General features: G+C 50.3%; 1 protein-coding gene across 1 annotated transcript in view; it reads right to left on the reverse strand.

Annotated features, from left to right (window-relative positions):
- Window positions 1-1,014: 1,014 nt before the first annotated feature.
- The window catches only part of LOC125623666 (cholesterol 7-desaturase nvd), a 53,891-nt gene continuing 41,798 nt past the window's right edge, over window positions 1,015-13,107 (reverse strand). The window contains exons 6-7 of the mRNA XM_048823343.2: window positions 6,536-6,712; window positions 1,015-3,102 (exon numbers count right to left, since the gene is read on the reverse strand). Of these exons, the coding sequence (XP_048679300.2) occupies window positions 2,941-3,102; window positions 6,536-6,712 (339 nt within the window). The 3' untranslated portion in view covers window positions 1,015-2,940. The remainder of the gene's footprint in view (window positions 3,103-6,535; window positions 6,713-13,107) is intronic.

The raw sequence follows: 13,107 nt of genomic DNA on the forward strand, positions 1-13,107 counted from the left end.
GAACACGCCACTGCTCCGCTTCTCCCACCTCCCTCCCAGGTGAGGGAGAGGCAGCCAGTTCAAGGGAGCAGGTGGAGCAGAGGTGAGCGAGCGTGGCGGGGGAGTGCAGGAAGTAACGGGAGAGGTAGAGGAACCACTCCCTGCCCCAGCTCGCCTTCGCTCCACAACTGCCGCCTCCCCCGAGCGGGCCGCCGCTCAGCTTCTCCCCCCTCCCAGGCAAGAAACAGCTGTTTGGCGTGGCCAGCCTGGACGGGAGGGGGGAGAAGCGGCAGTGTGCTCAGGGGAGCAGGCGGAGGCAGAGCGGAGGCAAGCTGGGGTGGCATGGCCGGCGCCTAGAAATGGGCCACCCCAAGCACCTGCTTGTTTTGCTGGTGCTTAGAGCCGGCCCTGTGCATGGCACATATGGTAACGCAATTAAAAGCTGTACTTCACACCAATGCTAACTGGAAGGGTCCGGCTGAGGCTTCTGAAGCCAGGAGTGATTTTCCTTCCTTCCCACTAGGTGGCACCACAGTGCTGTACTACACTTCAGCTTGGCAATGTTCGGCTGGAACTGGTAGATACCCGTGAACACCCACTGCAGCTGACAAGCTGTTTGGGGGCGGGGAGGGAAATCTCTGTTTGGCCAGGCCAGGACCGCAGCCCTCCCTGCACCTTGTGCCCCAGTGTTTTGGGCACCTCAGCCACGCAGTGAGTCCCATGAAGCCCCACTGTCCACGAAAATCTAATCTGAACCCCACCCACCTTAAATTCTAGCCACTGTAAAAAATAAAAATAGTTTTAAAACATTTTTTAAAAATCAATCATCAAAGTTAGAAAAAAAATCAAATTCTGCTGAGCCTGACTTTAATCGACTGGTGTAGGCCAGGCACATAGGCTATGGCAAACCAAAAAGTACGTTAATTTCCCCATTTCATCCCCCCCAAGGAAGCCATAGGTAAAGCTCAGCTGAGTGCTGCTGGTTTAGAAAGCACTGAGGTTCTTCCCTGGACCTATGGAGACTGACGAGTCATGTAACACTTTGTATATTTTTATTCTATAAATTTTTATGAAACCTTTGTAATATAAAAATAGTAACTATAAAGAGTCTACCAGTAAACACAAGGATCAAAACAAAAGCCCATTTCATGCTATAGAAAGAATTTTCACCGACAAGATGAAACCAGTGCCACTTGTGAACACTTCTTTGGATGATGTGTGAGCCAGAGAAGAACCCATTCAGCCTGGTCGTGGTTCCACCCAGAAGTAATTGTTCCAAGACTTATTTAACTATTGTAATCCCTTTGTGGAACCCATCCCTATTAGTACACGATCCATCGCACCAGAGAGCCAGACGTTTGCCGGGGGGTTGACTAGCCCACTTGACATTGCTATGCCACGTAGTACAGGCCTGCTTCAGCATTTAGGTGATGAGCAACCCAAGGCCATGGCGATTCTATGGCCGTAGCCCCCATCGCAAACAATGAAGTAAATACTACCTGTAGTGGGGCGGATTGGCCATCCACAGACCCGGAGGGGGAGGAGCCACTCCCCCCAACGGACTACACTACCCCCTCGAGACTTTGACATTAAGGGACTAGTTTAAGCAGTTCACACAGTAACCAGTGTGGGGCTAGAGAAACTCCTGGAAAGGAAAGGCCTCTGGCTCGCTGGTTAACATTGTGTTATGGTTCAGTGCAAAAACAAAAGGCTCAGTAAAGTGCAGAATTCACAAGATACACGAGGGCAAGTTCACAGAATGCCTTGTAACCCTCTTCTTTTGTTTGGCACAAGCGATCTGTATAGCAGACAATGTCAATCAGCTCCAGCACGGTGCAGCCTAGCATGGAAAGCTCCCAACAGTTCTGTGCGCTGTACATTCGTTTTTGAAGGCTATTAGCACAGAGTAACTACATTACAGTCTGATCACCAAATTCTGCCCTGACTTACCTGGAGCAAACAGGAGTCTGGAGGTTGTAAGTCAAGGCAGAAGTTGGTCCATCTATTTATACTACTGAGGAACAAAGCACAATGGAAACTAGAGCAGTTTTTTAGCCAGACCAGCAGAGATCGGTTTCATACACATACTAAATGCTGATTGCACAGTATGTCAGCACTCTCTGCACTTGCCCCAGATGAGGCCATAGCTTTCTAAACAAGTCCCTGCTGGTGTTCAGTCAGTTGTTACTATCCACATACGCATTACTCCAAGGGGAACTAATCTTTGTACAAGAAGTTTGGTTTTTACGTTCTTACACTGTAAGACAATCGGAAAATTACTTCCCTTCTTCATTAGATGCTATATGTCCATTAACATCTGTTCAGGAGCTGATAAACTCCTTGGAAAAACTCCTGTAGAGATCCATCAGGGACCATCTATAGCCAGCCCTGACCATTGCTGTTGGTTCCTTGCTAGTTTCTAAGTACATTAGCAAGAGAACAGACCATCTGCTCCTAAGAGTGACTCTGCCTATTCCTCATCCATGGTAACAATCCAGGTTTGCTATTGTGACTTGCTATGGGGAGGAGGAACAGATGTCAAATGACAGCTTTAGAGAATAGGAACATGTGAGCCCTGCAGCACCTATGGATCAGGGTTTCATGCAATTGTCCCTGAGTAACAAAAGCTGCAAAGCATAGATGATATTTCAAGGGGATTCTGTCAGTCTCATTTTCCCATTGGAGATGGGGGGGGCACCCCGTACTACAGCTCAGTTATGACAGCAAAGCCTACACAACACTTACTAGATTTGCCCAGCCTTACATGGAAGACACTACACTTGACCGGGTAGAAGTATTGAACTAGAGAGTTTTCTTGTATTGCAGATTCGCCCAACTGCCACTGAAAATCCAGAAATGCAGATTTATTAACTTGCTATGAGCTTGGCTGCCATTCTCATGGACGAGGAAGGGATTCTCATGGACGAGGAAGCCATTTGATGTCTTTTGAGCACATGGATGTCACCAGTCCAGTCCACCCTTTTGGAAAGTGAATCTAGTGCTGTTCTCAGTGTAGAATTGAGCAAACCAGCGCCTATGCCTTTGGATCGCAGAATCTTCTTTTACCAGCAGTGGTTTAGACAGATATTGCTTGTTATTCCAGATCATGATGTCACGTTCAAACTGAGGGGAGAAGCAGAATCATTTTAGATATATGGAACTTTGAACTAGAGGCTCATTCATGTTACCAATCCAATGGGGATGCCACTAGTACAGCACACTAGTGTTTCTAGCGATCCCCCTGGCTCTGAAACAAGCTCAACTATTCAGCTTTTGCTGGCACTGTGTTTTGAGTGTTTATTAGCCACAGAGAACATAAGAATGGCCATACTGGGTCAGACCAAAAGTCCATCTAGCCCAGTATCATGTCCTCCGACAGTGGCCAATGAGAGGTGCCCCAGAAGGAATGAACCGAACAGGTAATCATAGAATCATAGAATATCAGGGTTGGAAGGGACCCCAGAAGGTCATCTAGTCCAACCCCCTGCTCGAAGCAGGACCAATTCCCAGTTAAATCATCCCAGCCAGGGCATATTCTACAGTGGAGAGAGGAAGAAGTGCAATTAGCATGTAAGACCCTCACTCAGAGGCCTATACCTCCAAGTATTAATACTTATCCCCAACCTCTCTCTCAAATCATCAAGTGATCCACCCCCTGTTGCCCATTCCCAGCTTCTGGCAAACAAAGGCTAGGGCCACAATCCCTACCCATCCTGGCTAATAGCCATTGATGCACCTGTCCTCCATGAATTTATCTAGTTCTTTTTTGAACCTTGTTATAGTCTTGGTCTTCATAACATCCTCTGACAAGGAGTTCCACAGGTTGACTGTGCATTGTGTGAAGCATCCACATTAACTCCCTGCATCCTCACCACACAAGCTTGGGGGCTCTTTAGGGATTCATAGTGCTCCTTGCTTCCCAGTTTTCTTTATCAAAATCCTTTTTCAGGTTCACCTGGAATCTCTCAGCATTTCTGTCAGCCCGGCGGCATCGCCCCTTAGCACCACTCAAGGTTTAAGAGAAGAGTTTATTTTTAGCACCTCTCATAGGCTCCAGGTGCTGAATGATAGCATTTACCTTTCCAGTTTAAATATGTTAACACCAAGCTGGCGTGGGGCTAATCTTGTCAGGTATGGGGCCTTTTAACAACTCTGCAACACACAATATGTATCCATCCACAGGCACCACAGAAGGGTAACAAGGCTGGACTCTGGCAGCCCAGCATGGGAGACCTTTCTTCAGAGCAGCTTCCCTCATGGTAGAAAATACCCTGAAAGCAGTGCCTTCCCTTTACGATAGAGGATGATCCAACTCAAGGGTTTGAGCTGGTCAGGCAGCTAGCAGGAGCTCACTGGGAGAGGTACGCTCATGTCTAGGCTCCTAACTATTAAGGGCTTTATAGGGTAAGACTAACAACTTAAATTCCACCCAGACATAAGTTTAATGGAGCTCAATTTGCAGCGCAGCCACTAGAGAGACCAGCGTTGCTCATACACCTTAGTAACACACGCAAGGCCTGAAGTTTGCACTGTAGCAATGCTTATATTGGACCCTCGGCAGATAGGGCTGTTCCCAGCCTAGAAACCACCCCCCCTTGCAGAGCTACCATGCCAAGTCAGAGCAAACAGTCTCCAGCTTTCATCCAGCGTGCACAACCAGCTGAGGGAATGCCAAGGCCCATTGTTGGCAGGGACTGGCAAACCTTGGCCAGTCCTGCCGAGCTGAGTAGTGCCAAGAGGCTTTCTTGGTGCAGTGTGTGCTGACAGAGAGGTATGGTGGTCTCAGGAGTTCTGGATTCAGTTACTGGCACAGACTTCCTGTGACTTTTGGCACGTCCCCTAATTCTTCTGCCTCAGTCCCTCTGCTCTAAAATGGGGAGTGTCCTCCTTGCTCCCTTGTGCGATAGTGCATCAATGAAAGTTCTGTAGGGCAGGGTCATAGAATCATAGAATATCAGGGTTGGAGGGGACCTCAGGAGGGAATCTAGTCCAACCCCCTGCTCAAAGCAGGACCAATCCCCAATTTTTGCCCCAGATCCCTAAATGGCCCCCTCAAGGATTGAGCTCACAACCTCCATTTAGCAGGCCAATGCTCAAACCACTGAGCTATCCCTCCACCTGGGTCTGTCTGTCGGTCTGTCAGGGCACAGCAGGAAGGGGCTCTGAGCTCAGGTGGGGTTTTTAGAGGCTACCAAAACTAAAAAGGGCCTTTGCCATCCATCATGCAATCTCCGTCTGAGAGCACCTTGCTTCTGCCACCAGCTCTTCAGCTGCCTCGGATGTTGTGAACCTGGAGCTGCTGTTGAAAGGGCTACAGGCCCTGGCAGGGTTCTAGTCCCCAGTCAGAGAGGTCCCAGATAGTGGTAATGAGCAATGCCCTCTGTCACTGCTCTAGGGGGCAGGGTTTTGTGGGTAACTGGGGCAATGCAAGGTACAGGCATCAAAACGCCAGCACCAAGAGTTGTGAAGCACTGGAAGGAGCTGGTGGAGCCCAGATTAAACTGTCCGGTCTCCCCTTGCTCAGCGAATGTGATCTGAGGTGCGGAAGGGACTCCTCTCATCAAGGATTCTCAACAGCAACAAAGGACAGAAACTGCGGGTCTTTACCTAGCCAGGCACCCAGGGGGTCCTTGATACAGGATGCAGGACTTCCGTGGTCATCCAGGCCCTCGCCTCTGGCTCAGCTACTGGCAGATACAGTGCAACAAGGCAGGCTAGGACAGTGTGCAATGCCTGGGATCTGCACCAGTCTCCTCCCCACTCCCATTTGCCGTGTTGGGTCCCGGATACCTAGTGCCCACCCCCACCCCCCCTTCAGCGACAGCTTCCCTGAGGCCTTTGGATACCATCTGGCCCAAGGGAAGGATAGGCACCAAGGGAGCAGAGCACCAAGGGGGCATGTCAGGTCATTCTTGCTTTTGCCCTTCACTCCTGCCACATTTGTGGAAGCCTAAGCCAGACCCACCCAAGAAATGCACCAAGAGGCAGCTTTGCTGCCTGCCATCTCCTGTGCCTTTAGCATTCAGCCTCTTGGCCTGTCTACATGTCTGCCCTGTACATTTGCAGCATTACCAAAGCTTGTGGGGCACAGGGGAATTGGCACTAGTTGTAATCCAAGCCCAGTGTAGCGGGGTAGTCACCCCGCTCAGGCCCTGAGGGGGTTAAAAGCAGCCCTGGAGAGGGCTGCAGCAGGGAAAGAAGTTAAGAACAGCTGGGGAAAGCTGACTGTAGCTGACCACAGGTGTGGCCGGCTTAATCAGAGGGGCCGCCTGAGGATAGGCAAAGGCAGCAGGTCCTACCCCCTTGCCAGTGATGAATGGCCAGTACGCTGCAGTCTACCCCGGTGAACAGGGGCTAGCTGATGACTGGCAGTAGCCACTGAGGCAAGGTGGGTCTAGAGGGTTGGGGGTTCCCTGGGAGGGGAGACCCAGAGTAGGGGTCCTGCTGGGGCAGATCCACAGGGAAAAAGGCACCAGGGTTTGAACTACTGTGGGTAAGTTGCCTCCCACTGGGAGTCCCAGCCCAGCTTGACGTGCAGCCGTACAACGTGCCTTACCTGAACGCATTCCACTTTGAGAATGAATTTGGGGATCACTGCCGGCATGTTGCGCTGATAATAGATCCTATGGATGACTTGCTGCAGGAGAGGCTCCACGGGCGTCACGCTCTGCAGAATGATCCCACGGCCCAGGAAAGCATGTTCAAAGGTCAGGTAGACCAGCCCTGGCCCCACCTTCAGAGAGAGAAGGAATTCAGCTCATTCCCTCACTCAGAAAGGCTGGGGGGTGGGGAATCCTCACTGCCTACGGAATGAACATATTTCTACCAGGTCCAGGGGTCACAGCCTGTATTTAGGGGCTGATTCTCTGCCCTGGGGGGTTCTCTTTATGCTGCTCAGGCAGTGCCATCCCTGAGTCCCCAGTTGGGGATTCTCCCAGTCAGGTAGGAGTCTCCACCAAGTGTAGGGGTGGGCATAGCTAACGCCCAGCTCTCTGCATGAAGTTGAAGGCATGTCTGGATTGAAAGGGCAGGGGCAGAGTGTCCTGGGCCCTTGGGGACCACAGTAAATGGCTCCAGTTAGTGCAGCCTGAGCTGGAGGAGAGTGCCAGGGAGCTGTCGCTGCTGGTTGGTCTCACCTGTCCACATCTTTCCCCCAGGACACCAATTGTCTGTTCCTATTCACATACACATTTTCTTCCTAATAGTCACTGCCCCCAGCCAGGAGCAAACACCACTTGCATGGAACAAGGAAGTAGATGAACATTAGGGTTCTGGGTGGGTTGATTTTTTTGCCATGCTTTGTAACAAAGTCCTAAAGGCAAATGTAAAGCCCAAACTGGAACCAGGTGCCCAGCATCCTGTGCCTAGAGACCAACTACGCTTCAGCCTCCGAGCCAGCTCTTCCCAGTTGCCCTGCTCCAACCTTAGTAAGAGCCCACTCTCTGCCCCTTGGCGTTTGGGCTAGATTAGGAAGCAGCAGAAGCTGGGTTGGCCGTCCATGTGTTGCTAACCATGACACTCTGGGAGGAAAAACAGTGTTTTATCCCTGTGTAGGGCCGTTTCCCAGACCTGAGGCAGAGTTCTGTTTAAGCTCAAAAGCTTCTTTTGCTCACCAACAGAAGTTGGTCCAATAAAAGAGATTCCCTCCCCACCCCCACCCTCGTTGTCTCTCTAAGGGTATGTCTACACTACAGAATAAGGTTGAATTTATAGAAGTCGGTTTTTTAGAAATCGGTTTTATATATTCGAGTGTGTGTGTCCCCACAGAAAATGCTCTAAGTGCATTAACTCGGCGGAGCGCTTCCACAGTACCAAGGCAAGCGTCAACTTCCGGAGCGTTGCACTGTGGGTAGCTATCCCACAGTTCCCGCAGTCTCCGCTGCCCATTGGAATTCTGGGTTGAGATCCCAATGCCTGATGGGGCTAAAACATTGTCACGGGTGATTCTGGGTACATATCGTCAGGCCCCCGTTCCCTCCCTCCCTCCATGAAAGCAAGGGCAGACAATCGTTTCGCGCCTTTTTTCCTGAGTTACCTGTGCAGACGCCATACCACGGCAAGCATGGAGCCCGCTCAGGTAACCGTCACCGTATGTCTCCTGGGTGCTGGCAGACGCGGTACTGCATTGCTACACAGTAGCAGCAACCCATTGCCTTCTGGCAGCAGACGGTGCAATATGACTGGTAGCCGTCATCGTCATGTCCGAGGTGCTCCTGGCCACGTCGGCCAGGAGCACCTGGGCAGACATGGGCGCAGGGACAAAATTTGGAGAGACTTGACCAGGTCATTCTCTTTAGTCTTGCAGTCAGTCCTATTGAACCGTCTTATGGTGAGCAGGCAGGCGATATGGATTGCTAGCAGTCCTATTGCATCATCTTCTGCCGGGCAGCCATGAGATGTGGATGGCATGCAGTCCTTCTGCACCATCTGCTGCCAGCCAAAGATATAAAAGATGGATGGAGTGGATCAAAACAAGAAATAGACCAGATTTGTTTTGTACTCATTTGCTTCCGCCCCCCTCCCCCGTCTAGGGGACTCATTCTTCTAGGTCACACTGCAGTCACTCACAGAGAAGGTGCAGCAAGGTAAATCTAGCCATGTATCAATCAGAGGCCAGACTAACCTCCTTGTTCCAATAAAAACAATAACTTAGGTGCACCATTTCTTATTGGAACCTTCCGTGAAGTCCTGCCTGAAATACTCCTTGATGTAAAGCCACCCCCTTTGTTGATTTTAGCTCCCTGAAGCCAACCCTGTAAGCCATGTTGTCAGTCGCCCCTCCCTCTGTCAGAGCAATGGCAGACAATCGTTCCGCGCCTTTTTTCTGTGCGGAAGCCATACCAAGGCAAGCATGGAGGCCGCTCAACTCACTTTGGCAATTAGGAGCACATTAAACAGCACACGCATTATCCAGCAGTATATGCAGCACCAGAACCTGGCAGAACGATACCGAGGCGAGGAGGCGACGTCAGCGCGGTCACGTGAGTGATCAGGACATGGACACAGATTTCTCTGAAAGCATGGGCCCTGCCAATGCATGCATCATGGTGCTAATGGGGCAGGTTCATGCTGTGGAACGCCGATTCTGGGCTCGGGAAACAAGCACAGACTGGTGGGACCACATAGTGTTGCAGGTCTGGGACGATTCCCAGTGGCTGCGAAACTTTCACATGCGTAAGGAACGTGATGATCACTTTAGATAAGCTATTACCAGCAGGACAGTGGGGTGGGAGGAGGTATTGTTTTATGATCTCTGTGTGTATATAAAGTCTGCTGCAGTTTCCACGGTATGCATCCGATGAAGTGAGCTGTAGCTCACGAAAGCTCATGCTCAAATAAATTGGTTAGTCTCTAAGGTGCCACAAGTCCTCCTGTTCTTTTTGCGAATACAGACTAACACAGCTGTTACTCTGAAATAAAGTCATTGTTGCTTCACATTCATGCATTCTTTATTCATTCATCACACAAATAGGGGGATGACTACCAAGGTAGCCCAGGAGGGGTGGTGGAGGAGGGAAGGAAAATGCCACACAGCACTTTTAAAGTTTACAACTTTAAAATTTATTGAATGCCAGCCTTCTTTTTTTTTGGGCAGTCCTCTGTGGTGGAGTGGCTGGTTGGCCGGAGGCCCCCCCACCGCGTTCTTGGGCGCCTGGGTGTGGAGGCTATGGAACTTGGGGAGGAGGGCGGTTGGTTACAGAGGGGCTGCAGTGGCAGTCTGTGCTCCAGCTGCCTTTGCTGCAGCTCAACCATACACTGGAGCATACTGGTTTGGTCCTGCAGCAGCCTCAGCATTGAATCCTGCCTCCTCTCATCACGCTGCCGCCACATTTGAGCTTCAGCCCTGTCTTCAGCCCGCCACTTACTCTCTTCAGCCCACCACTTACTCTCTTCAGCCCGCCACTTACTCTCTTCGGCCCGCCACCTCTCCTCCCGGTCATTTTGTGCTTTCCTGCACTCTGACATTATTTGCCTCCACGCATTCGTCTGTGCTCTGTCAGTGTGGGAGGACAGCATGAGCTCAGAGAACATTTAATCACGAGTGCGTTTTTTTTTTCTAAGCTTCACTAGCCTCTGGGAAGGAGAAGATCTTGTGATCATTGAAACACATGCAGCTGGTGGAGAAAAAAAAGGGACAGCGGTATTTAAAAAGACACATTTTATAAAACAGTGGCTACAGTCTTTCAGGTTTCAGAGTAACAGCCGTGTTAGTCTGTATTCGCAAAAAGAAAAGGAGTACTTGTGGCACCGTAGAGACTAACCAATTTATTTGAGCATGAGCTTTCGTGAGCTACAGCTCACTTCATCGGATGCATACTGTGGAAACTGCAGAAGACATTATATACACACAGAGACCATGAAACAATACCTCCTCCCACCCCACTGTCCTGCTGGTAATAGCTTATCTAAAGTGATCATCAAGTTGGGCCATTTCCAGCACAAATCCAGGTTTTCTCACCCTCCGCCCCCCCCCCCACACACACACACAAACTCACTCTCCTGCTGGTAATAGCCCATCCAAAGTGACCACTCTCTTCACAATGTGTATGATAATCAAGGTGGGCCATTTCCTGCACAAATCCAGGTTCTCTCACCCCCTCACCCCCCTCCAAAAACCATACACACAAACTCACTCTCCTGCTGGTAATAGCTCATCCAAAGTGACCACTCTCCCTACAATGTGCATGATAATCAAGGTGGGCCATTTCCAGCACAAATCCAGGCTTTCTCACACCCCCCCCCCCCCCCGGAAACACACACACACACAAACTCACTCTCCTGCTGGCAATAGCTCATCCAAACTGACCACTCTCCAAGTTTAAATCCAAGTTTAACCAGAACGTCTGGGGGGGGGGGTAGGAAAAAACAAGGGGAAATAGGCTACCTTGCATTGTAGGGAGAGTGGTCACTTTGGATAAGCTATTACCAGCAGGACAGTGGGGTGGGAGGAGGTATTGTTTCATGGTCTCTGTGTGTATATAATGTCTTCTGCAGTTTCCACGGTATGCATCCGATGAAGTGAGCTGTAGCTCACGAAAGCTCATGCTCAGATAAATTGGTTAGTCTTTCAGGGTAAACCTTGCTGTTAACATTACATACATAGCACATGTGCTTTCGTTACAAGGTCGCATTTTGCCTCCCCCCACTGCGTGGCTACCCCCTCAACCCTCAACCCTCTCCCCTCCCCGTGGCTAACAGCAGGGAACATTTCTGTTCAGCCACAGGCAAACAGCTCAGCAGGAACGGGCTCCTCTGAATGACCCCTGAAGAAAAGCACTCTATTTCAACCAGGAGACCATGAATGATATCTCACTCTCCTGAGGATAACACAGAGAGATAAAGAACGGATGTTGTTTGAACGCCAGCAAACATACACTGCAATGCTTTGTTGTACAATGATTCCCAAATACGTGTTACTGGCCTGGAGTGGTAAAGTGTCCTACCATGAAGGACGCAATAAGGCTGCCCTCCCCAGAAACCTTTTGCAAAGGCTTTGGGAGTACATCCAGGAGAGCCGCGAATGCCAGGGCAAATTAATCCTTTCACATGCTTGCTTTTAAACCACGTATAGTATTTTAAAAGGTACACTCACCGGAGGTCCCTTCTCCGCCTGCTGGGTCCAGGAGGCAGCCTTGGGTGGGTTCGGGGGGTACTGGCTCCAGGTTCAGGGTGAGAAACAGTTCCTGGCTGTTGGGAAAACCGGTTTCTCCACTTGCTTGCTGTGAGCTATCTACAACCTCATCATCATCATCTTCTTCGTCCCCAAAACCTGCTTCCGTATTGCCTCCATCTCCATTGAAGGAGTCAAACAACACGGCTGGGGTAGTGGTGGCTGAACCCCCTAAAATGGCATGCAGCTCATCATAGAAGCGGCATGTTTGGGGCTCTGACCCGGAGCGGCCGTTCGCCCCTCTGGTTTTCTGGTAGGCTTGCCTCAGCTCCTTAAGTTTCAAGCGGCACTGCTTCGGATCCCTGTTATGGCCTCTGTGCTTCATGCCCTGGGAGATTTTGACAAAGGTTTTGGCATTTCGAAAACTGGAATGGAGTTCTGATAGCACGGATTCCTCTCCCCATAGAGCAATCAGATCCCATACCTCCCGTTCGGTCCATGCTGGAGCTCTTTTGCGATTCTGGGACTCCATCATGGTCACCTCTGCTGATGAGCTCTGCATGGTCACCTGCAGCTTGCCACGCTGGCCAAACGGGAAATGAGATTCAAAAGTTCGCGGTTCTTTTCCTGGCTACCTGGCCAGTGCATCTGAGTTGAGAGTGTTGTCCAGAGCGGTCACAATGGAGCACTCTGGGATAGCTCCCGGAGGCCAATACCGTCGAATTGTGTCCACAGTACCCCAAATTTGACCCGGCAAGGCCGATTTAAGCGCTAATCCACTTGTCAGGGGTGGAGTACGGAAATCGATTTTAAGACCCCTTTAAGTCGAACTAAAGGGCTTCATCGTGTGGACGGGTGCAGGTTTTCATCGATTTAATGCTGCTAAATTCGACCTAAAGTCCTAGTGTAGACCAGGGCTAAGACATGAGCAGCATTTGGCAAGGGTGTTAGCCCCTTTTCGATCCTCTTTTCTGCAGGAGGTGCCAGGTGGTGTGTATAGCCACTTGTCTTAACATTGGTTAACGTTTGATTAAAAAGCTTGTTTCTCAGTCTAATCAGGGTCATCAGAGAGTCCCTACTGCAAGGCTCTCCTCGCCCTTCCTTCGATGGAGATGACTCCACAACTCATTCACCACACACTTTGCGCATTCCTCTGCTGCCCAACAGGAAAAGTCCCTTCAGCAAGGCCTCATAAGAGGAGTAAGAATATGAGCCAAACATTTTAATCAGCAGCTGGCTCTTCTGAGGGTGCCGTTGCTGCCACTAAGGAAGGTCTGCACCCAAACTCTGGGGGTGTATAGAGCCTGTTTGCAATGGAACAGGAGCCTCTAACGAGTGACTCTACCAAGACAAAATGTAAGCTGTAGAGCACTGCAATTAGTGAAGCCTGGGCAGTGTAGCTGGACTAGCTGGTAAGACTGGAAGCAGTCTGGCCAGCCCCAACTAGTCCCAAATCAGGAGTCGCACCCCCAAGAGATGAGATTTGTTTTGTTTTTTTTTTAATAAAAAACATTTAC

Source organism: Caretta caretta, chromosome 16 (assembly GCF_965140235.1).
Source record: "Caretta caretta isolate rCarCar2 chromosome 16, rCarCar1.hap1, whole genome shotgun sequence".
Classification (NCBI taxonomy): Eukaryota; Metazoa; Chordata; order Testudines; family Cheloniidae; genus Caretta; species Caretta caretta.